Below are 25,909 nucleotides of genomic sequence, written 5' to 3'. Positions count from 1 at the left end.
AACCCCTCATAACCAAATTTTCAATAGTTAACCTGCCGATGACCTTTGGCACAAATAATTAAGGATTTGTCAATTGTGGTCAGGTTCCTCACCGTCCAGCAGAGAACGATATACAGTAATTGTGTATTACTTCCATTTACAAAATGTTATTCTCTGAGATGCAGCAGCTATGGCAAATGCATGGATTTATATTTATGTCCATATTATCATGATCATATAATCCATACAACTGCCTGCCTCTTGCCAAAGAGTCATTCACAGGTCATAAGATGTATTCTGACCTTGAATCTATAGTCATAAGACTAAATGTGTCTCTGACTATGCATAGGACATATTTGATATCATTTTGTTTAAACCGTGGCAGTTGCAGTTTAATAGGACAAGCCTAACACTTGGGGCTTAAGCTAAAGACTTATTGTAAATTTACAGTTTATGAGATATTGATTATATAATAGCAATAGCAGAGTCTTTGTAATAATTCCCATAAAAAACAACCTTGGTCTTCTAGATACACTTTTAGAAACACAGCTGCAGGTTAAGGTCCTATCCACACGGGTATGTTCAAAACTGCAGTTTTTTATGTGGTTTGGCCGTTCGTCCACACACAAACGCAGTACTGAAACTGAATCCTACCAGGGTGAAGATTTTTAGAAACTCCTGTTTCAGTGTTGGCGTGTAGACGGTGAAGCTGGAGATTTGACGTATGACGTTTGAATGCGTGACGCTATCTACTCTGTTTGACTTCAGATTCCAGGCATCTGTCTGTCTGTCTGTCTGTCTGTCTGTCTGTCTGTCTGTCTGTCTGTCTGTCTGTCTGTCTGTCTGTCTATCTATCTATCTATCTATCTATCTATCTATCTATCTATCTTTCTATCTATCTATCATCTATCTTCAATAAAATGTTGAGTTCACCGAACAGTATTGTAATACATTTACAGAGCATCCAATACACTCTGCATAGTAATGAATAGCATGTGTTCCCATGCACCTATCCATTAGACTAATGCACATTCCCAAAGAGAATCAGAGATGCAGTTTTTTTAAGAGAAAACATTCTTGGACAATAGAACATTTCCATATAGTCCCCATCTTAACACGCAAACACATCTTAGACTTATTCCACCCTTGTTGGTCTAGATTTAATATGGTGTAAACCTGTTGTAAGACAGGCTCTTAATTGATCTATTAGTTGCAGCGTGAGCCTGATGCTGTGTGGCAGAAATCCATGCTATTATTGCCGGTTCCCTCAGGTATAGCGCTGCAGCACTAATCCCATTGCACATGCATCATTACCTTCAATAATGTTTGGCAGCTCTTCTTTACAGCTCCCATTTTAATTACCTTTGCTTTAAATATTTAACACATGGCAAACGCCTTTATGTGGCTGTCGCACAAGCTGTGTGGCACTTGTCAATACAGTTAGATACTATATAAAGATAATAATAATTTGTTCATCTGGTGGGAGTAACAACAGGGTTCTCAAAAATTTCAGGTTAATTCATCATGCCAATCTCTCTTTTTTTAATCAGAACAGTATTCAGAATATGATTTTGAGGGATTATATTTAGGGAGATTTGTAGAAATAGATCTCGCCTGTTGGACAGATTGCTTGCTAGTGCAGATCCCGAGGGATAATCCAAACGACAGTCAGTTGACCTTTAATAAAAAACATAAGCAATCTTGTCAGGCCTCTCATATACATTTTGGCAGCATGGAACATCTTCCAAAAGCGTTCAAAATTGTAATCTAGCATCGAATAAATAATTTTTTTTCTTAATAATTGTAATGGCCATCTAGAAAAAAACAGGGTAAATTAACACTCGTTATTTATATTCTCTGTTTCGGATATTTGTTTTTTTTAAATAAACTGTTAGTAAGAGGATTTAAGTGTTGGACCTTTTATTTATCGCGTTTTGTAATATATAGGCCTACATCTGAATGTTCAAAGTGAAAGTCTATACGACCCCTTTTTCAGCTCACCCACAAATTGACCACAGCCCTTTTGAATAGACCTAATACAACTCTAATGCTCTTATTACATGCCTTAATCTTTCAATCCGTCCTGAAATAATGTCTATCTTTCTACGGCTAAATTTACTGAACCCTGACCACTAGGTCATCGTTCAAATCTAGTTTTTATTTACTAGAATTTATTTATATGAGTGTGCTTCACATCCGGCTTGAAAACTAGCCTATTTCAAGACTCAATGTGTAATTATCTTCTCCAAATTAAGGAAAACAAATGTACAGAAATCAAAGCCTAGTTAAAGTACACCATTTCTCTTACCGCATGAAACCTAAAAGTGTGCATTTATTTATTTTTGTTTTATCGGTTTACCCATTTTGGGAAAAATAAACATATTGTCTGTATTTTGTAATTCTCAACCTACCTTGCTTTGTGTATTTAATTGGGTGTGATCAAATTAAAAACACTTGATGTGCCTTAAACAGTATGGATACTTCAGCATGACCTTGTTTTTACCACGAGCTGGTGATGCACCAGCGCGAGCGCAGTCCACACAAAGCGGCATTCATAACCTATTCCTGCCCTACTCTGAGCATGAGCAGTCAGAGTATGTGATGCCATTACCGATTAAACAATGACGAGAAACGGATGTCCCTTTTCTTCACACCCTTGTTGAGTCCATTCATGACAGGATCTGAATTTATGACCTTTGAACTATGACCTAAATTTAAGCAAAATTAGTTTAAACTTAAAGTTTAAAGTTAGTTATGTCAGTAATATTAAAAGAAATCAGTACACATAAGGGAATTAGTTCTTATATTTTTTATAAATGACAACACATAACATTTATACACAGTTCCATGAAATTAACAGCACACTCCTCAGGAGCACAGGAAATAAAAGTAAAAAGGCTGATTGAAAGATTAACACCAGCTTCTAAAACTGTAAATCACAGAACATTAAGCACATGACCACAATAAATAAATGTAACAACACAACCTTGGGATGACATACAGTATGGTAACAGATAAATAACACAGGTGGATAATCAAACAATAAATACATTAAATAGGATTGCTAAACTATGATTGCCGTTGCAAACATAAGAAATCACAGACAATTTATTCTCATACATACACAGAACATTGCATAAAGTTATTGACACCATTAAATCATATTGTGCAAAATTATGGCTGCCTCCAGTTTTCACAGTTCCAAAAAGGGCTCATACAGTTTCAAGACGTGTCTGCTGCCATGGGCATATAGTTCTTCATTGCCTCTGTTCCATAGTGCATAATGTAGATCATAAAAACGTCTCCGTGGCCATTTTCACAGTCCTGATTAAAAAGGGAAAGACAATATTATGATATTATTTAGACAACGTGATATGGCCTTATCTAATATCCAGTCTAAGATATTAGATAAGTGTTTTATGAAATTTTTGTGACACCCAGAATGTTTGCCTCACTAGCTCAAATTCCACGCACACAAAAGTACTAAACAGACAAATTTATCTTATGTTTTTGTTGTTCTGCAATAGCCGAGGCTGTAAGATTAAACTGATGAATGATAATACAACTCACTTTAGCTGAGGACTGCACAGCACAAATGTTTACTTTTATCAAAGATGCTTTACTAGAGAGTATGTGTAATGGCATTACTCTGAATCTATGCAGACTGCGGGGTGATGGATAGTATGTAATCCTAGATGATGGGATTTCTTCCTTTTTATTTTTAGAAAAGCACAATTTAAAACAAACACAACTGTGTATATGCATGTTTGTCATTTCTTGTCATCGGCAAGTGATATCAGCACATGTGAGGATGAATCATGTTTTTTGTGAAGTATATTTTTTCATGTGTGTATCATGTACTCATGCTCACCTGCCTCACCTCTTCATCACAGTTCTGAATGCAGTGGTCTTTGCATCCTGGAGTGCTGGACATGTGTCATTGAGCACATCGTGTTCTGTCTCTGTTTTTCTTATACTGGAGAACCCTGCAGTAAACATACACGCAAGACACAAAGGTAATTGTCAATAAACGGATGGTATTAAATGAAATTACAGATTTACCAGTGTATCTTTTAAATACATATGATTGTCATTATTAAGGGTAGAAAGATAGAATGCAATTTTTCAGAATAACTATATATTTTCTACTATTCTATAATGAAACAGATTCTGTACCTTCCATTGAGTATTGGCACGATTCGGGCAGTACAGGATAGGTTGAAGAGTGTATCTGGATGTTCTTGTAGCTCCCACTACTGTATGCTTTATGAATCCCCTGCAGTCCTTCCTGGTAAAGGCTTTCAGTATTGCGCAGGTTGGTAGGGTCGTGAAGGCCCTTCAGCTCCCCACACTGCTCTCCTCCGACTGTGGGTATCCTGACTGCCTGCATCTGACAGTCCCCAGTCTGTACATCTTCTCCATGGTGTGCGCCTAATACAACCCCTGCAGCAGCTGTGCGTGCAAGTGACCAGATCCGAGGCTTCTCCAATGTCTCAAAGTGAGAGAGTGCCACAGTGCTAATGGAAGTGGACTGAGGTGAGGACTGCTGCTGTGTTTTAGAGCCCAGGGGATCCAGGTAGTCTGTGTTCAAAGCCACCAAACTCTTCAGGCCGCAGGGAAAAGGTGAAAAGTTCAGGTTAGGGTTACAGTCTCTCTTTGGCGGGGAGGAAGCCGGGAGGTCATCCTGACCCGATTTCTCACAGTCACTGTCCAGCTTGTCACATTCCTCGTCCTCAATGTCATCCAGGTCACTAAACTCCATGTCCCGCTCATCCTTACTATCTTTGGAGTCTATTGCAAGAGTAGTAAGGGTCATTGGAATTCACATTGTTGTTTTCAAACAACCGCAAAAAACTTAGGTGACATTGTTTTATGTAGAGAATGTTTATTTAATCACAGGTGAGAAGCGATATGAAGTACCTTTGGTTAGGCTGTCTGGATCAGTCTTAATGAGGTCTTCTTTCCTGTCATCACCTGCTTTGTTTTTGGGAGACCAGGTCATCTTATTTTCTTTCTTTAGTCTCCGTCTAGCATTGGCAAACCAGGTGGAAACTTGTGTGAGAGTCATTTTGGTGATAATGGCCAGCATGATTTTCTCACCCTTTGTTGGATAAGGGTTTTTCCGGTGTTCATAAAGCCATGTTTTAAGAGTACTTGTCGTCTCACGTGTGGCATTTTTTCTTCTCGCTGATCCGTTAAAATCAACAGTCCCATACCTGGATTAAAATAAAAAGCAGCATCTAGTTTTTGAGCATTTATTTACTATTATATTATAAATATTAGAGGTGGGGTAGAATTATAACCTACCTATCATACTGGTATTGTCCTAGTGAGTGGTCATATGGATAGTAGGCAGCAGGTTGGGTTATAGTGCTGTGAAGACTTCCTGACCCCTCTTTTATTTCATATTGTGGGTTCTAGAAATAAAGTAAAATTACATTTAAACTTTAATATATTATGTACATTGTCCAGTCCTTTACTGATTATTTTAGAAAATGACATTCATTATATACAACTCACAAAACACTTTACGGTCTAAATGATTATATTTTACACATATCCATTAAACAAAGCAGGCCCCTTTATATCCAGCAGGCTATTACAATGTCACTTAAGTCTCTGTTTATTTCTTCTGATTATTCAGTTATTTCGCCAGACAGCCTGATCCTCTTAGCACCCAAAAATAATCAATAACAAGCCGTGACATAAATGAGTCAATCGATTGAACGGAGGACCTGGGCTGTATCTTATGAAAGTGCTTCACATACCAGGCTGGAGTAGATGGCGGAGGGATCGGCGCTGTACGGAAAGTAGTTGGCGTAGTTCTGTCCGGCTGCGGCCGCCGCTGCAGCTGCGTAAGGAGAGGTGTACACCCCGAGCGCGGCGTTGAGCTCGGTCCGTGTGCTCGCCAGGAGCCGGTTCTCATAGGATGGACAGCAGAATGAGGCTGCGCTTTGAGACGCGTTCGGTCCTTCTGTCACCGACCTGGAAATCGAATCGCAGCAAGTCGTACTGGTGTTTGCCGACACGAAAAACTGCATGAAAAAAATTGTAGATAGATTTGCGTTACAAGTATATATCCGCAGTTTCTTTAGTACTATACAAAAATGAAGGTAAGATATAATGAAAATGATTTTTGAAAGATTTTTTGAAGACTACCTTTGAAATTATATTTTATTCACATCTATACGTTTGATAAAAAATATAAGAACATGCTTTTATTTCACTTGAGAAATACAAAATTTAGTAACACTAAAATAAATATAATATTACTTCTAAAATGTTCATTTTAAAATCAAATTGATTGTATACTTATTGAGTGTGCAAAGAGAAAGGAAAGATTTGCTGCTATATACTTTCTGATAAGTTTCACTTTGCTATAGAAAGTTGAACCTACCGCTTACAAGCGGGGCATCTTTTGTATATATAATAATTTAATATTTGTATGTATATAATTATAGATCTATTATTGTCGGACGTCCTAGTGTCAACATTTCTATTATCTGAAAACATATTAGTTTATACACAGAGACTGAAAAGGCTACCGGCAAAGGGAGGAGTCTTGCTGTCACTCTGAACAATTACACCGTAAAGGTAATTTACACGTTTACAACAACACGTGAGGTCATTTATAATTCAAATAAATCATAACTATAAATATTGACAAAGCCAGATAAAGCGTACTTAGCTCAGGATTTACTTTGTAACTATTTGCATCTACCCTGGTTTAGATTCTGATAACCAGAAATGAAACGCATGTAAAATAATACAGTATAACGTGAGCGTTCAGTAAGATCTACAAAAGAGAAAAAATAAAATTATATCTTGTGTGCTTACCTGAGAAGTTGCATTGTAAGGATATCCAAACTGCGAGAAAGACATAGCTGCTTCTTTTGTTACCATAAGCAATATTCTTCTCCTGCTGATCGATTGAAACCAAATCTACTTTAAATCCACAGTCTTACACACATTTCCACACTCGGCCTTTCGCTCAATAATAGATGACTGCACTTAACTGGGAACCACTGAGGATGTTTACGCCAGCCCTAGTTTTATATGTATATAATCCCCTTAAGGAAATGAGAAATTAGAGTTAAGCCTCATCAACTACAAAAATATTGTTGTTAAACAGCTGTAGAAAGCTTAAAGGATAACGTAAGACTTGCAAGATATGAACTTGTGGTTGTGCTATTATTTGTGCCTCTATAGTTCTTTAGAATTCATCCATGCACGGGCATCGGTGCGTGTGACGTCATTCTAATCCCGGGACAGCGAGGAGAGAATGATGTCTTTGCCAATCACGTCATGCTTCGCGCTTTTCTTGAGGTGTGTTTTGCACACCCTGTCCCCTCTGTTTTTTTCCCTTATTGCTTTTTTACACATATGATGTTTTTAGGGAACAAATCACCTGTGTCGAGTCCACAGAAGTGCTAAAATTGATTAAACATGTTTATGTGATCATAAAAAACGTATACACTTAATATATATATATATATATATATATATATATATATATATATATACATTTTTGGGAAACTATTTTTAACGGCAAATAATGTTTTAATTAGAATAGCTGTACATACCATCTTCACAAATACTTTTATTAATCATTTTATAAACATTTTAAATACATAAAATAAAAATTTTATGTAAGGAGAAAATATATTATTATTCCTACATTTCATCATAACTACATAGTGTTTACCTTTCCTAAATGACATTTCTCAATGACTGTTTTTATTGCTTATTATTTTTGCTTTTAAGAAAGTCCTGATGAGAATATTATCCCAAGAGTCGTCTGCAGGACCCTTACTCGCATCTGTCTGACTCTGACCGATCAGAGGTCCAACCTGATGTTGATTGCGATGATGTTTCCATGTCTCTCTATTAGAGACAGGTCTTGTCCTGGTAGACGTTGCGCACACGATGAAGAACCTCTGGCAGGTCAACAGAATCTGATTGATGCGTATCTCGGCACCTACGCGACCATTACGCGAAATGCGTAATTGCATCAATTAACAAATGGATATGGCCTTGTTTAACCAGCGAGTTACACCGTGAAAATATGCCTTTGAGGTGAAATAAGACAATCCGAATGGAACAAAGTGAGAGTGGAGAAATTAGCTAAATCTCTCAAGTATAATTATATGACAGCAGTGAGAGTCGGCGGGAACAGCATTAAATGAAGGATGCGCACATGAAAGGTATGGTAGAAATAAGGTTCCCTCGTGCGGAATGAAGTCTGGATAAAGGGTAATGCATGCAGTCTTATTAAATGCTGAAGACACTATTATTAGACGACTACTGCCCCCTCTCTCTCTCTCTCTCTCTCTCTCTCTCTCTCTCTCTCTCTCTCTCTCTCTCTCTCTCTCTCTCTCTCTCTCTCTCTCTCTCTCTCTCTCTCTCTCTCTCTCTCTCTCTCTCTCTCTCTCTCTCTCATACGACCATGTTATCACCCTTGACACCCTAAGCAATTGTTTCACTGTGAAATAAAAGTAGTTAACAGCGCTTGACTACCCATACTCTCCTGTCGCTTGATCATTTCCAGGGATAAAGCCTATAGGAGGAATAGTTCACTGCCCCTGCTCAAAGGGACGAGAACTTGTCCACGATGATCTCTTTGCGATTACAGGTTCACTCTTTGAGAGGCGCCAGAGAGCCACGAGTTTGATTGCAAATGAACCGCTGCTATGCATCTACAAACCTCCAAGTATGACTGAAGAACAAATGACACTCAAAACTATGAGTGACACATAATATCTTGTTCCAGTGGGTTCTTTCATTATGTTTTAGGCCAAGCATTTCTAAGAGGTATAACAATGAAACATGTTCACAAATATGTTTGGTCAAGTGGACATTCACTTTTTCAATGAATCTTTATTTCCTTTAACTTGTTTGGCAGAGTGTTGTCTTAACAGCAAAGGACATGTGTCGCCTCCCCCTAGAGAACACTTGCTAAGAAATGTACCTTGAATGGACTTTAGGTCAAATAAAAATGTCTGCCAAATGCGCGACACAAAAAGGGGAAAATTATGCTTATCTAGTGTTATCAAAAAACAGCTGTGATGCTCTAATGTAAATCATCCCACAAAGCTCTCACTTTAAAAGCACGTCTGTGTAAGTAGAGCAAGAGGAGCCTGTTTGGAGGAAGCTCAGAATCTCATATGTGATAGTTTACTATATAGTTTTCTAAAGCCTTGTGCAAGGGCACCCTCATCCGTCATACATGAGGAGCAGTGTTTGGTGATCAGTACTGGTAGTTTGGGAGAAAGCTGAATCAGCTTTATCCGAAGTGGCAGAGCTCATTGACCAGTTCTTCCCACAGATCACTTTTTATCTCCCACTGGTTTCTGTTCTGATATAACACAGCCATATCCCCTGTTCAGATATGTTCTAAACTTTAAATGATGGCATCCTCTGTGGCAAGGGAATGTGAATGGTCCCTTCGTTTACCTTCATGAGGGTGCGTGTGTGTGTCTGGGCCTCTGTTAGCCTTGCATAGGGATTATGGAGGCTCAAAGCCTCTCAGCAGAAAGGTTAAACCAACAGCCAGCTTCACCTTCTCATTTAATACATTTCTCAGGCTGCTTTAATGAATTTCACAAAGCTTTTCTGCTTTTTCATAAGACAGATCAGAGCTTTTTTATGAAATAATAATAAGGCCCTGCTCAGATAGGGGCAGAGTGAAGGGGAGGGGACATTCAGGATCGAAGCAGAGTGATATCTCATTAAACAAGTCTGATATTCCTAATATATTCAGATGAATCCCAGACATACGAGATCCTGAATTATTGCTCACTGTCTCTCCTCGCTTTATTCCTGGCCAGGTATTAACACTGGTAAATTATCCAAAAATTGAAAAAGAAAGTAATAAATCTTCTAATGAGAAGCCCTCCAATTATAATGGATGTGGACATAACAGTGCCCAGCAAGCAAAATCCAAAACAAACTTAATCTAAGCAGATGGATAAATTGCCCAGAGAAAGAGAGACTATAATCCGTGATTATCTTTGCCAGTAGGTGTAGTGTAAATCTAGTACTTGAAATTTTATAAAAAATGAAAAACGATTGCATGTTTTATTTGCCAATAAGAGTCATTGTTATCTTGTATTGGCAGTGACGATCATTTTGTCTATAGTGCATATCTAAAATAAATGTTTATGTGAATAGGACAATTCCGCTGACAGGATCAATAAAGGCACCCCTGTATATCGTATGGTTGAACTGGCAGAGACTGTGATGACACAGTGTGTGTTTCTGAAACCCCCCCCCTAGTGACTTCATTGAATGCTGCATAAGCTTTCACATTCACGTATGTTGTCTTTATGTAGGTTAAGGTAAGCATGTTGTGTATAGGGTCGTCTTTAGTTTTACTTAGCAGAAGGCTCCATTTACTCTCCATTTAATCTGCACTGTTCAGGAGAAACAAGAAGTATCAAAGCAATCTTATTTGTGATTTGTTCTGGTTGTCTGTGACCAGTCTTTTTCATCCTCTTCTTCTCTATGTGCTTGTGCCCCCTGGGAATGGTCCCATCTGCAAATGCTTTTAGGTGGTTAACCAAACACTGCTGCCATTAAATTCAAATATGGTTGGTGTTTGTTTGCATAAACACTTTAGACTGCACTGTTTTTACATTTTTATACTGTTGGCGGGAAGTTGACACACAGTTTATTGCTATGGATACAGTTCAATGCTAGGTCCCAGTCTCAGTTTCCTCAGTCTGGATCGTGACACTGCTGCGGTTTTGTAGTATGGGGAAGGACAGCGGGTTAAGACATTTTTTTTGCAAACATTAAAGCAGACCAGGCTGTTGTGATGTCAAATGTACTTTTCCACTTTCGGTTACTTCAAAGCCTTGTCTTGGGTAGCGTGCAGTATTAGTAGGAGAAGTTCAACTAATTGAGAGGTTTTCTTTCACTTTAGATTTTTCTCCTGGATTAAAAGAATGCCAGAAGAGGTAAAATGTTCAGCCTTGTAATGAGGGAGAATTACAGGTTAAGTTACATGTAAAGGCAGAGAAGAACATGCGTTTATCCCTTATTATGAAGGCACATTTTAGTTTCAAGTTTTCATCCATGGGATTTGGGAAAAACCAAAAGCGACCAATTGGTAGTCTTCATCGTGTAACTGTTGTTATTCTGTAGGTTTAACAAAATTGACCTGACTGCTTTTATGTGCAGGTGAGAGTGTGCTGCGCTGGAGGTAAGTGGGAACAGACAGGTTGATCATGTACCCACGGTCTAGCCTTACCACTGTAGGACAAAACAGCATCTCCTATAATGACAGTTCAATTGCTGAGGCCTCTGGTCTTCATTTTCGTTCCAGTTGCTGGAGAGATTTTTCTTCTTCATGGTCTCAAATGCAAGCCAGATGGTTCTAAAAATATTTCCTCCACACATTTTATTTTCATCTGGCCTGTCGGTCCCTGTTGTGTCAGATTCTGGTGCTTACTTGTGCATTATTTCTGTGCATTCTTATGTTAAACCTATGTGATCAATGTCCTAAACTATAGCATATCATAAAGTATCAAGCTGATTGTTTGAACAGCTTTCCTTATGAACCATAGCTGATTCATAATAGTCATGATAAATTATCAAGATTAAAAAGTAAGAAGGACTACACCAGTGTTATACTGTTATGAATTCTGTCTGTACAATTCAGATATAACTTCAACGAGAAAACATACATCACTTAAATCTGTGTAAGCCTTTGTGTGCCTTTGGTAAAAGCATTGTCCTAGAAAAAAAACAAAATTAAACCTTTTTCTCAAAGACATCCTGACATCTTTTTTAAAATCACAAGAGGTTATTTTCCCCAACCTAAAATCTGGATTTCACTACAGTGGGCCTTGTTGGTAAAATTTGCCTTTGCAAAACTTAAAAGCAGATGTTACGTAGCTGCAAACATCAAACGCTCTTGTTAACTGTACAGCAAGTGAAATTAAATACCTTTGATTGCTGAAGTAGCTGGTTATTGTAAACTAGTTCTCGACATGGCTCTTACACAGCCCTTGCCTTGACCTTGGCTCAGCCGCACACACATCATCGGATTTCAAAACCAACTACAGCTTTCTGTTGTTACTGCTAATTCCTGATTAGCAGATTGTCAAACTTACTTTAGTGACAGAGACACTTGGATCAAAACTCATAGGTGTTTTTTTTATTGATTTAGAGTCGATTCTTTAAGTTTGTCTACTTGAAATGCAATATAATGCTTTTAAGATTATCAGACACATGGATATCAGGCTCAGTTACTAAGGTCTACCATCTTTTCTGAAGAAATGAGTGAAGCTGGCTAAACTGCAACATTATCTTATACATTATAGTAATATGTCAGTGAATCCTCCTTTACTCACCCTCAAGTTGTTGTCTGTATATCTGTAAATTTTTATATATTTCCTTGTTAAGGAAAGGATAATATTTGGAAGAATGTAGGAAAGAAAACAGTTCTTGGGCACATTTGACTACCTTGGGCACATTTGACACTATCGTGTCCAACATTCTTCCAAAGATCTTTCTCTGGAATCATCAAAACAATGAACAAAGTCAGTTTCACTAGCAATTTAATACTAAATAACTGTCTTTAGTGTAATATATTCTTGACACTGTTGACCACGGGTTAGATCGAGTGATTGCTATATGAAAACGTATTCAATGTGAAATCCTATAATATCTATCTGGTCTGCAGTGTTTATTGTGTGTGGTTCTCTCTCTAGTTGGTGAATAAGACTCTGTATCCATGGAGGACAGGCAGAGGATGAATTAGTGAACAGTGGGGCTACATAGAGATGTAAAGATTTTCTTAGAAGACTGTGTTTCAAATCTCAGATTATTGAGTATGTTTGACGGGCTGACACCCCAAATGAACGCGCTCAGTCCCATACTGTAAATATTTTATGCTTTGGTGGATAGCATAAAACTCATCCATTCTTGGAAAATACAGAGGGTAAACTCTCGATCCTTTTTAATTCATCAAAGCACCCTCTAAATGAGGGCGTGAGTTAAACTTTCATGCCCCATGAAAAAGGCACACTGCAAAGAGTAGTTTTGTGGGGGCATCCTTGGTATGCCCGTCTGAGATTCATTAGGTTTAAAGGAAGCTGAGAGGGAGAGGGAAGGAGAGAGAGAGAGGTTCATGTTCATGACATTCTGTGATTTCTGGATTTTGTAACCTCTCTTTCTCATATAGATGGTCCACCTTTAAATGTTTTGCTGACAAACTCTAATTCAGAGCTTGTCCAATCCACCTTCATTAGACAGTTTATGCAACTTCGATCTCTAAACATGTTTTTAGGCTTATTATATAATTACATAAATCCGTTGCTCACTGCCATTTATATTACAGTGTTCACACAGGCAGGTATGTTAAAATTTTTTAGTCAATCAAGTATCTGTTTGTTCTTTTTATATGCATGACTCATTATTCAACATCATTTCTGTTTTTGAGATTGTTTTTGGTGCAAACTGGTTTATACTGTAGCTGAAAGTTATTTTTGTTGCAGGTCAACATTGTGTTGCAGGTTACAGTACATGTCAGAATATCAATTATGTTTTCTAATAGAAGGATTCCGTTTTGTGATTTTTCTTAAAAAGGAATGTTTTAATAAACATGAATCTTTTTATTTGAGATACAATAAAATCACTTGAAGCTGTGTCATGTTGTAAATATAGCCGTAAATAAAAATGTCACAGATATAGTGGCTGCATGTTCTCTGCTTTGCGTTGTGCAACATCCCATGGCTCCTTAATTTTATTGCTAAAACAAACCAAACTTTGACATACACTAGTATATCAAAAGAATTAACATAAATAACGAACTGTATATGTGGTTTAAAAGTACAGGCACTGCATACTTCTGATTCGGAAGTCCACTCCACCTTCTCGGTCGCTCTTCTTGTCACATTTCCTATTGCTGTCAAAGTGTGAGCACAGTGCAGGGGTCAGGTGGCTCAGCTTCGTGATAACCTCTCATGAGAGCCACCAGCACGGCTGACACTCACCATATGGCCCTCTGACCCTGTCTCCTTGGGAACAGGACATGACACAGGAAGGAGAAGACTAGGGAAAGATTTGTACTAGGTGGAAAGGGATGGAAAAGACATGTATGGATAACATACAAAAACTGGGAACACGATAAAAAGCTGTTTCGGGAAGCCATGTGGATTTTGTTAAAAATCACAAATGTAGTTCACTGGAGAAATGCTTGTTGAGTGAAGGACTTTCAATATGGCTGCTTCAACGCACATGAAGGAAAGCATTTTGAAAGTGGATGGCGGTAATGATGCTCGTTGTGAGTCTTTTATCTTGGATATTGCGATCAATAATCTCACAAACATGCATGGGCACACACATACATACAGACTATCTGGACAGTTCCCTGGGGTTGAGGGCGTAAGGAGGGGAACTTGCAGTCTGGCCTTATTAGAATGCTCTGTGTGTGATGAGAAGAGAGAAGCAGCAGCTTTCCCAATGCAGACCCCACATCACACGCAGGCAGCACCGGTAGACAGGGGCCATGGCCCCCTGACCCGCCCTTCCTCTTGGGAGATAGTCCAGGTCTGCTTTCTGTCAGGGTGTCCACACCACACCCCAGGGGGCTGCATGCTGTGGGAACCCGGCGTTTTAGACCCAGTCGTTCGGTGAGAAGAGAGAGATATTTCTCCCGAATCCTCTCCTCCTCTCTTCTTTCGATCGATACTGTTAATTGGTCTGCACTGTCAGTCCTGCATTGATTGTGACCGCTAATAAAAGAGATATTGATTGGCAGTTTGTTTAACATAGGCCTGCGCACTGCACACTGCCCTTTAATGCTATTCCTACAGCAACCTTTTCCTGTTTTCAGCACTTCTTTGTCATAAATTATGATGGTCGATTAGAATTTCGTTTTTTTGTGCATTTTTGACTCAATGATTGGATTACCTGGATTACATCTAACTGATCATCTAAATGATTTTGCTTATAATTGTTTACCAGAATAATCTGCTATGTAATAATCTCTTTAAGACTAATAATTCAGATGTTTCTAACACTAATTTATGTAACATGAGGACGTGTTAAACGTGAAAGTCCTCTGCTTGTCCCCTGAGTCTGTGGAAGGACTTTGGAAACAGTCTTAAGTACTGTACTTCCTAGATTTAATTATCTCCATTAACTATTCAGTGATCAATAGAGTTAGTTTTATCCAATCGATAGGTGCCCAACCACCAAAAGGACAATGTGCATAAGTTAATATTTGCATTTGAAAGTGGCTGATGTGACACGGCCCCATTGGAAATCCATAGGGTTTTGTGCAGCTGTATCTTATGCGTCTGTGTTTATGGCTGGCCGCTATTGATTCGGCCTACTGTATTTACTGCCTGGACAGTGCCATAGGATTTAATGGTCACAGTGTTTTTAGGAGGCCTATAGACCGGTCACGCATTCTTTTGACCTTACTTCTCCTTCACCTCTCTGCCATCTACCTGCACTCTCTTGACCGACTTCATAATATCATTTCTGTTTTTTTTCTCTCCCCCTCCTTGGTTCTCTTTTGAGTTTTTCTTCTTTTTTCTTTATAGCTCCAGTGGCTTGAAGAAAACGATTTCCACACACAACCTCTTAATTTGTGTGTGTGTAAGTGAGAGATGAGAGAAAGGCAATGCATGAGTGTTATTTAAATGGATATCTCTTCAAACTCCAGGGAAAAGCTCTGGTGGCTTCTAAGTTTGCCTAGCTGCTTATTTAGGCCTGTTCCCAAAAGATTTCTGTTTGTTTTCTAACTCATTTTCTGATGTAATGTGTCCACTCCTGATCTCTGACCAACATCCCTCTGGGTTTTGCCCTTTTGAACGTATGTTCAGACGAAGCCATTGCTTTGATTTTAAAGCCTTACATTTTTAACTCATTTGATCTTTGTACAGTCAATTTAAATTATCTGTTTTCCCAAAGGATTTGACTGGATCAATGTATTTTTCAAACACATGATGAGTACTGTATAGGAGTTGTTTTAGGAAAGTAGTGATGGCTGTGCATGTAATTTGTAGTATTAAATTAAACTGAAAAACATTTAGTTTAGAGTATTTATGATAAGTTAATGAATCACAACATGTCATATGCTTCTTATTGACATATATAACTATTTATGCTGGTTGTATCTAATGTATTGTATCGATTTAAAATAAAGTTAAATTAACCAATAATATAATTTCATAAATTTTGTACAATGACAGATATACTGGACATTGTTTGGCTTACAGTCTTAAACTGAAGCACCTATTGATTTTAAAATTGGTATTGACATTTTTTGCAGAAATGTAATCATGGCTAAAAGGGTTGCACATATACATCACTTATTTTAACTCAGTCTGTGTATGTGTGTGATTAGCCATTATAAAATATGTTTAGCCTCTATAAAATAATAATGCAGTGATGACAGTCACCAAATGGCTAAATATATGTTTATGTTGATTTATGTTTTTTCTTTTTACCTAAAAGTAAAGCCTTTACATTCAGGCATTAGGTTCAAGATGTATTTATCCAAAGCGACTAAAGACTACCGTGCAGAACACATACACAGTGTATAAACTTGACTTTATAAAGCATTCAATCTAAGTTTGTGTGTTCCCTTGCTCGAGCCCATGACTTTTTGAGTTGCCAACATAATGCTTTACCAGTTAAGCTACTTTAACAACTACAAGCAGACTTCCCTAAAAATCCTACTAAACTTTACAAATGAGACAATGTTTTCATAAATGTTTTCATAGAGTGTCCCTTCAATATGAACCACCTCACCCAATCCACCTTTTTTATGGCAAGTGTATGAATTCATCAGATTCTCAGATATGATTATGTCCCTGGAATAACGTTAGACGGAGTAGCTGAAGACACTTTGAAAAGAGAGTTTGCTTTAAATTGCTCCCTGCTGTGTTTTTAATCTGCTAAAAATCAATAGAGCTTTTACAGTCACTCTGAATGGGAGGCAACGTGTATTGATGTCCAGATGTCATTCGGAGAGGATTTGAAGCATCCATTCCACCTCCTCACACATGGGCTGGTGTGATATATCAGTTCATCCCGTTGTTTATTTTAAAGAGTTTGTAAAGCTTTCTGCTGAATGCTGAAAGTGCAGGATGTCGAGTCTTGCTAGCATCTCTTTAACTTGCATGGTTTACACAACAGGGCTTATTTCAAAGCCTTTATTGATGTCTGTCTCAGAAAAAGCTCTTTAAATGAATACACTCTTAATGGGTTATCACTGTAAGCTCTTACACGTAGCTTGGCTTGTACAAGGCGAAGGCAATTTATCTGGCAATTCAATCAGACGAGAGAAAGTTTAACATGATTCAATAAGGCTTTCCTGCTGGCAGCTCTCTCCAAAGGAAGGTGGAAAGCATGGAAAGGAGATGAAGAGGGACATGAATATTGCAGAAATAAAAATAAACAGAAAAAACAACAACAATGATATGAGTAAAGGAGCATTTAGAGGACTTAGAAAATATTGTATACGTCCAGGGACAAAATTATCATAGCTAGTTGACACTTAGTGGCCAATAAAGCAGAAATTTGGTTGAGTCTGCCTGATCTGTGGGACTGTGCTGGTGGCCCTCTGTATCTCTCTGCTCCACTGAGCCTACAGCCTGTCATTATTTATTTAGCCCTTAAGTGTTTAAAACGGAGAAGTCTGGAGGGACCACGAATAGCTGATGTAAATCTTCAGAGATAAACTGTAGGACGGGAGGGGTTATATTATTTTCTTATTTCCCCCTGAAAATTCTAGCCAAATGTCTGTGAAGCGTGGATGTACAGGTAGATGTATAATAATACTGTGTGTAAATGTAATGATGTGTCAGAAAGATCGTAATATAACAGGAGGGAGAGGTTAGGGGTTGAGAGAGTATCATATTGTCTGACTGTCTGTGTAATGGGAGACCACATGAATAACTGATCTTTGACTGGAGGGTCCCCAACAGGGCATCACTGGCCTGAAGCGATTGGCCTTTGAGATAACATCGTCATCAGACACCCCCAGGTCAAAGTTCACCCAAGGGACCACAGAATAGGCCCCTGCTTTTGTTAACCAGCGTGAGTTTGGATGTCTTAAAAAGGTCTTATCAATCTTGTCTGAGCTGTGCAATGATTAATTGTCGTTTATGTTGGAACATCTAAGATCATTAATCTATTACCACAGCGAAACTGTCAGTTATTGAACTTGCTATCAAATGAGTTACACCTTTAACACTGAAAACCTGCAAGCTTTTGACTCTTTTCCTAAATCGTATGTATGATCTTGAATTATGATTGTATATAATACAGTTATTATTCTTCTTGCATAATTTTAAAGTGGCATAACAATGATTTCTTCTTTTTTATTGGAGCTTTGTGAAACTAATTCGTAATTCGACATCCACGATTGCAAAACAAATGACAAATGATGTGTCATTACTTTTGAACCTTTCTGTAAAATCTTCATATAACAGCTTCTAACATCAACTTGGCAGGGCTGTGAATATATACAATAGTGATTTAATACCGAACAGGTCCAAAAACACACCATGTTACAACTCCCACAGCCTAAATTTTATATTTGCCTTTCTTTCCTTATAATTGAATTATTCTAAACTAAATATAATGTTTATGTGGTTCTCAATTTTAGGATGTGATGATGCTATTACTGTACATTATTTTGTGATTATTATTTATCCTCTAATGAAAATGCCCTACTATATTCTTCTGCAAACAGGTCATACACCCTAGGGACCCTATATTCCCCCTTCAGGCTCCTCTTCATTCTCTATTTTGGTTATGTTTTTTACTTTATATCGATTTTGGATTGCCAGTTCTAGTTGCCTCGCGCTCTGCTTTTTTCCTTCAGCATCTCTTTCCCTCTCGGCTCTCTTCAAGTTTATAAAAGCCGTTCCTCAGTTCCTCAGAAAGTGCCCCATCAGGGAATCACACAAAACACATAAAATAATGATGACACACACCTATACTGATCAAAAGAGGTTTAAAGTGGTCTTGCTTTTGTCTGTGCAAGGATGCCAGCTGAGATTTTGGTATGTTTTTACTTCACTCCAATCGGACAGAAATAAAAAGCAACTAGCGATTCATTTAAAGCATTATTTACCATTTCTTTTCAGGTTTGGCATGCAGACAGTCCATGTATAAGAAAAGTCAGCGAAACAATATTAAGCAACAACATGAATGCGCTTGCTTTCTATTGCAGGGGAGCCTTGCACTTCCACTGCAGTGTCTCATGATACACATCCAGCCAATAACTTTAAATCTGTGGAGAATTTAAGCTGAAAATTAAAGGAAGTCAATAAACTGCATTGCAGATGGGATATTTAGATTAAACTGCACTTAATGTAATTTCTACACAATTCTGAGTTGCAAAGCCCCTTATGAATTGCCCATTTTTCCAGTTCTATATGCTTGGCTAAATGGCTTCTGTCATATCCTGCTAAGCATAACCTGGTAAAGGTTATTAATGGGAGCAATAAAGGGCAAATTATACTGCGAAAGAAATGGAAAAATAAATATCACGATTCATAATGCACATTTGTTTGTTTACTTTGTGGTTATTGCTTGTGCTGTGTGCTATTGGTTACCGTCAGAGATGTGACAGCAATGTTGTTTCACTCTTTGAAAGGCAAAAGCTAATTTACATTGCCTTCACTTTCTTTTAATAGCTCCCTGACAGAATTATTAAGTGTCACATTTGGAGACACAACAGAGGAGCTTCCTTACCAAATGAAGTAGTCTAATATTATAATTATTTATCTACCACATTATATCCTCTTATTACTGTTCCTTTTATAAAATTGTTTTTCGAACTAGCACCTAAAACTTCCCCATCAGCTGTTACATTTTTCAAAAACACCTGCTTATCTGAACTGGCCCTTAATCATATCCTCCTTTAAAGTGATTCAACATTATCACCAGCCATTCTCTGCAACAGACACAGCAGTGTGTATTGATTCCCTTCCCTCTACATAATGAACTACTCAGCACAGCTTTATCACAAAGCCGTGCCGCCATTGGCTGGCAGTGATATGAAATTAGGCAGCATGCAACCAGCCTGTCAGTATCGATTTCCCTACCCAGAATACTTGTTACAAAAGAATAGAGCTGTCTGTGGCATAATTGAACAAGTTAACTCCTTGTCCCATAAAATGTAAGCCAGCATTGATTCACAGGGACCTGTTTTTTATGCAGGATAAAAAGAAAACGCTCTGTTTTATCTCGATGAGAATGTGTTTCCTTTCCATCAGACGCTGTCCTGGTTTCGTTCACAACAGTATTCGATGGGTTTTTTCTTACTGATTTACCAGAAAAGAAAATGGGATTTCATTTGATTTGCTGTAGGGTTTCCTTTAGTCTATACTGCGTTTGCTGTTATTCCACTCTGAGTGACTTCTGTATCTGTCTTTCAGTAATGTTATTTAAAATGTATCCTTGTGAAACAGTTAACTTATTTAAAGAAACAGTTCACCCAAAAATGGAAATTCCGTCTTCATTTACCCTCAAGTTGATCCAAATCTGAATATATTTCTCTGTTCTGATGAACACAAAGAAATATATTAGGAAGCACCATTGACTACCATGGTAGGAAAATTGTCTTTATAAATGTCTTTGTTCTGTTGAACACAAAAGAAGATATTTTGAACAATGTAGGAAAGCAAACAGTTCTTGGGCATGGTTCATAGAAGGATGGAGACTCAAATGCAGGAAAACCAGTTTATAAACACACACACACACACACACACACACACACACACACACACACACACACACACACACACCAGAGACCAGGCTAAAAGACACAAGTCCAGGGTGATGGCACCAGGGGTAGCAAGATGCATTCCGTTGGGAGGGAAACTCAACCCGTATGACTCCAACTTCGACGTCCGTTGAAGACTTGAATGAGAGAGATGACCCACTCGGAGAGAGGTACTGCTGGGCATAGAGATGAGCTAACAGGGGACGGCTATGGCACTGGAGACCTCGCCAATGGGCGCTTAGGGAGCCAGCTCACCTCGTCTCTGGTGAAAGTCCAAGACTGATCCAGAATGTTACGAGACCGCACCCAACACCTCTCCTCTGCACCATAGCCCTCCCAGTCCACCAAGTACTGACAACCCCTGCCATGGCGGCGTACATCTAACAGCTTCCTGACAAAGTAACGTCAGGGATCCGTGGGGCAGAAGCTTTTGCTGGCAGGGTTGAGATGGGACATGATGGCAGGCCTAACCCAGGTGACACAAAAACAGGGTGAACTTGATGAAGACAAGGGGGATGCTTGAGCTGGACGGCCACCAGATTAACCACCTTGGTGATACGGTGTGACCCAATGAACATGGGTGCCATATTGCGAGAAGGCACCAGGAGATTCTGGTTCTTGGTAGAGAGCCAAACCCATTGACCACACACATAGGCTGGACAGGAGAAGACAGGTGGTGATTGGCTGCTACTTTGGTCCTCCCAGAGGTTCGAGCTCTCATGCAGGTGTGACGGCAATACTGAACGAATGCCAGAGCAGAATGGACAGCAGCATCGAGTTCCTGTGAGGGAAAGAGAGGAGGCTGATAACCCAATGAACATTCAAATGGGGATATACCTGACAACGAGATGGGGAGGGAATTGTGGGCTCAATCCAAGATAGCTGTTGGCTCCAGGAGCTGGGTGTATGAGATGTCAGACAGTATTGTTTGAGATCCTGGTTGGCTCGCTCACATTGTCCATTGGTCTGAGGTCTGAGGGTGGAAACCAGAAGACAGACTCGCTGATGCCCCCCTCTGTCTACAAAACTCATTCCCAAACTGTGATGTGCACATAGGACCCCTATTGGACATGACGTCGACCGGCAAAACATGGAGACAGAAGACGTGGTCCACCAAGAGTTGAGAGGTCTCCCAGGCGGAGGGAAGCTTGGGCAGGGGAATGAAATGGACCGGTTTGAAGAAACGATCCACCACTGTGAGGATGATGGTGTTGCTACTGGAGGGGGGAAGGCCAGTGACAAAGTCTAAGGCAATGTGTGACCAGGGGCGAGAGGGAATGGGTGAAGCAGACCAGCAGGAGGGCAATGAGAGGGCTTACATCGAGCGCAAACACAAACTGTCTGGGGGTATGTGGTTAGGAAAGCGGGATGAGAGCCGTGAGGCGGGGCCGGTGAGTGATAGTTGGAATCAGCTGTGTGCGCACCGGTCCCGCATATCTAAAGGAAGAGAATGGGAGCTTAAGAGGGCGAGGGGCAGGACTGTTGACGAGAGAGGACCGGGCCCGGACATATATGAAGCTTTTGTTTATGTTCTTGTGCATTTTAAGTTCGTTTGATTGTCTGTTTATTTAATTAAAGTTCGTTAAATGTTTGCCGGTTCCCGCCTCCTTCCTTCCCTTTTATGGAACTTTGTTACAACCGCGTGTAGTGAGGTAGGCGGGACGAGAGGCGGGATTCGAGGCCGGTGCGGGAGTGATTACGAGCATCAGCTGTACGCGCACTAGTCTCGTATCACGGAGGAGAATGGGAGCATAGGAGGATGAGCGACCAGACCGCTAGTGAGAAAGGACCAGGCCTGGACTTTATGTTGTGGTTTGTGTGTGTCGCCGGCAGTTGCCCGTGAGGGGGCTGCCGTCTGTCTATTTATTTTTTTATTTATTAATTAAAAGTTGTTTTCTGTTCGCCTGTTCCCACCTCCTTCCTTCATTTTATTGAACTTTGTTAATGTGATGCCGAAACCCAGTAGGAAGGAGAGACATGCTGTCGGGGAGTCCTCGCGAGAGAAACCAAAGTGGTGGTTCTGGAGCAGAGGAGACCTCGCCGCCGAGCACCTGTGGGAGGGAGCGGTTATTGAACTGTGTAACACCGTGTTTACATGGAAGTTTGAGACTTGCCAGGTTTCTCTTGTACAGTGACGTCACCGGCAATAGTCTGTTTAGTAATAAAAAATGCAGTGGGAAACAGTCAGAAGCTGTATTTTTCAATCTCTTCTTATGTCCGCAGAACAAGCTTATGCAACAACAGTTCCCTTTCTGGTAGTTGGTGAAAGGTGTCTTCAAAGAGCATATAGTCTTGGGTGCGACTGCCCCATTCTCGAGCCAGATGTAGCGTTCATGGATACAACATGTCAGCATTGCAAGAACATGTTGATCACGGTATTGCGGTTGCGGTTGCGGTTACGGTTGGTTGTGTTTGCTTGGACACGGCCACAACACCAGCTGCTAAGCCATCTGCGGAAGCATGATATGCGGATTACCTTGGAGGTAAATTCGGCGCAACCATTGCCACGGACTGTCCAGGCCCTGTTACGCTCACCGAACCTGTCTCCTATGGGCGATCGATTTCAATGTTGTTATAGTGCAACAACTGTAACTGTAAGTGATCAAGCAGGCAAAAATTTAATTAAACAAAACACTAGTACAGTAGTAGCCTAATATAATATTGACTATAGCCAGTATAGACTCCAGTATAGCGTCTAAGAACTTTACCACTCTTACTATAGTAAATAATATAGTGTAATAAAGTAGTTTTTCATGCGAGTTCAATTATAGAGGGTGATGGCATCTCTCTCATTAACTTACGCATTAAACCATTTAAAGCAGAACATTCTTCTGCTTTTCTCTTTTTTCTCTTTTCCGCTTCTGAAAGGTATAGTTCTGATGCCATAGTTTTACAAAGTCTTATTCTTTCTTTATCTCTAAAGACGGGCTCATATATATATATATAAGGATGGAATTTTAAATATAAAATTCTGTATTTACCAAAAAAATCTTTAAAATGTATCTTATTACAAAATGCATTAAGTTTTCTATCATCTTCTCAGCATCCGTTCAGTCATTTTTTTTCTGTATTGTATTATATTCTGTCTCAGTTAAATAGACGTTACAAAACTATGGACCCATCTCATTATTATGAAACAATTTAAGGCGTAATAAGACGTTTCATCTCATGAATACAATTTTAAAGTGCATTTCACACTCATGATGAAGATCTGTCATATGCTTTACTGATGGAATTGCAATAGAATACTAATATATGTGTAACACTTTACAACGTTTCATTTGTTAACATTAGTTTAGAATTAGATTACATGTCAGCATTTGTTAATCTTTATTTTCAGTATTTACTAATATTTTTAAAACATTGAATATGCATCACAAACTAACATGAACAACTGTGTTTCATGTTAATGCGGGGGTTCCCAAATTTTAGATCCGAGACGTATAATCTCTCAAGATCCTCCAGAAATACAGGGAAAACACACACATTTGTTCCTTTTTATTAGTTTTCCTCTTATGAATTAAAATGTAATTGTAATTTTTAAATATATATTGGTAGGGCTGTAAACCAATGAAAAAGTGTCATTGATAGTCATTGGATACAAAAAATAATTTACTAACGCTAACAAACATATGATTTTAAATAGAACGGGGGCCCTGAAATCAACTCAAGCACAGGTGCCCTCTTCCTACTAAGTCCGGCCCTGCCTATATTGAATCTACCTTGAATAACTAAAGTTCCGGTATAAAATCAATTAAGTTTCTTCCTCCAAAGGAATGACATCAAATGAAGATTTCCAGTTTGGATTTAGAGCACATCACAGTACAGAGACTGCTTTGATCAGAGTTACAAATGATCTGCTTTTGGCGTCTGACCGAGGTTTTATCCTTATTGGTGCTGCTAGACCTTAGTGCTGCTTTCAACACCATTGTCTTAGGGCCGGTGCTCCTCGCATTACACATGCTACATCTAGGAGATATAATAGAGTGACAAGGAGTTAGTTCCCTTTCTGTCGGTCTCTCGACATTGTGTCGACAGAATGGGGTTTGACTTGAGAACCTACCTTCTCTGACTGACTTGAACAGGCCAATGAAAATTGGCGAATGAAATTTGCATGCCGGACTCCGCCCCCGGATATCCGGGTATAAAAGGGAGCCGGCGTGCCGCATTCATTCACCTTTTGTTCTTCGGAGCCTTCGCATCCTGATGCTGACGACTCTGCAGATACTATCTACGTGTTGCTGGTCTTACGACGTGGTGCAGCGGACTGTCCCTTTTCCTGTGACTTCCCCTGGGCGTCTCGGCAACTTCCAAGGCATCTCTCTAAAGAGCGAGCCCTTTTCAGGGCTCAATATTTCTTCAGCGCGGCATGTCCCGCTGTGCTCGTGGGTGTGGCGCACTCATCGAGGAAGGGGACGGACACTATGTCTGCCTCGTGTTTCTGGGACTCCAGCACGCTGAGGCAGCGTTTGTGGATAAATCTTGCCCGCACTGCGGGCGGATGGTAATTCAGACGTTGCGTTCACGGGTAGCTGCGTTCTTCCGAGAATCAGCCGCCACCTCGAGTGCTTCCCGTTCTGCGGCAGCAGTGGCATCAGCCCTGCCGTCCGCTTCGGCGAGCACCGAGGGTGATCGGGGAATTACCGTGAGCCTCAATCCGTCAGCCATCGGCTCGCGGACCGTTCACGCCCCGCCTCGCTCGTCTGGCCGTCCCGAATGAGATGTCGCTCGCGATGAGATGTCGCTCGCAGCATCGGAGGGCGACCTCTTGGCATCCGACCCCGACGATTCCTTAGAGCTTCCCCCTCCGGGGGGTCGAGCTCACGATGAAGCGGACGTCGAGATGTCAACCATGCTTTCCCGGGCCGCCGCGAGTATTGGGCTGCAGTGCACTGCACCGCCTCTTCCCCAACGCTCGCGGTTGGACACGTGGTATCTGGGGACCGGCCGTGACTCTAAGCCACGGTCGGCGCCGGTACCATTCTTCCCGGAAGTGCATGAGGAGCTCAGTCGGACCTGGAACGCCCCCTTCTCGGGGCGTGCACGTCAGACTAGCTCGGTCGCCCTGACTTCCCTCGATGACGGGGCAGCTAAGGGCTACGTCGACATCCCTCAGGTGGAACGTGCAGTCGCGGTGCACCTGTGCCCGCAGACAGCTGCCACCTGGAGAGA

At 40.0% G+C, this 25,909-nt stretch overlaps 1 protein-coding gene across 2 annotated transcripts; it reads right to left on the bottom strand.

The window, feature by feature from the left end:
* Window positions 1–2,766: 2,766 nt before the first annotated feature.
* Window positions 2,767–7,178, bottom strand: irx6a (iroquois homeobox 6a). Of its 2 annotated transcripts, none has more exons than XM_079461051.1 (7): window positions 6,817–7,172; window positions 5,748–6,014; window positions 5,287–5,396; window positions 4,900–5,195; window positions 4,156–4,770; window positions 3,851–3,965; window positions 2,767–3,303 (listed from the first exon to the last, which is right to left on the bottom strand). In XM_079461051.1, exons 1-6 carry the CDS (start codon window positions 6,880–6,882, stop codon window positions 3,856–3,858), a joined length of 1,464 nt encoding a protein of 487 aa, XP_079317177.1. In that variant the 5' UTR covers window positions 6,883–7,172; the 3' UTR covers window positions 2,767–3,303; window positions 3,851–3,855. The 2 variants fall into 2 exon arrangements, with proteins under 2 accessions (XP_079317177.1, XP_079317176.1); XM_079461050.1 differs by having other exon boundaries at window positions 2,792–3,303; window positions 3,860–3,965; window positions 6,817–7,178.
* Between the last annotated feature and the right edge of the window lie 18,731 nt (window positions 7,179–25,909).

Source organism: Barbatula barbatula (assembly GCF_947034865.1).
Source record: "Barbatula barbatula genome assembly, chromosome: 1".
NCBI classification, from domain to species: Eukaryota; Metazoa; Chordata; class Actinopteri; order Cypriniformes; family Nemacheilidae; genus Barbatula; species Barbatula barbatula.
Note: the sequence above shows the minus strand (reverse complement) of the source record. Positions and strands in the feature narration are given on the sequence as shown.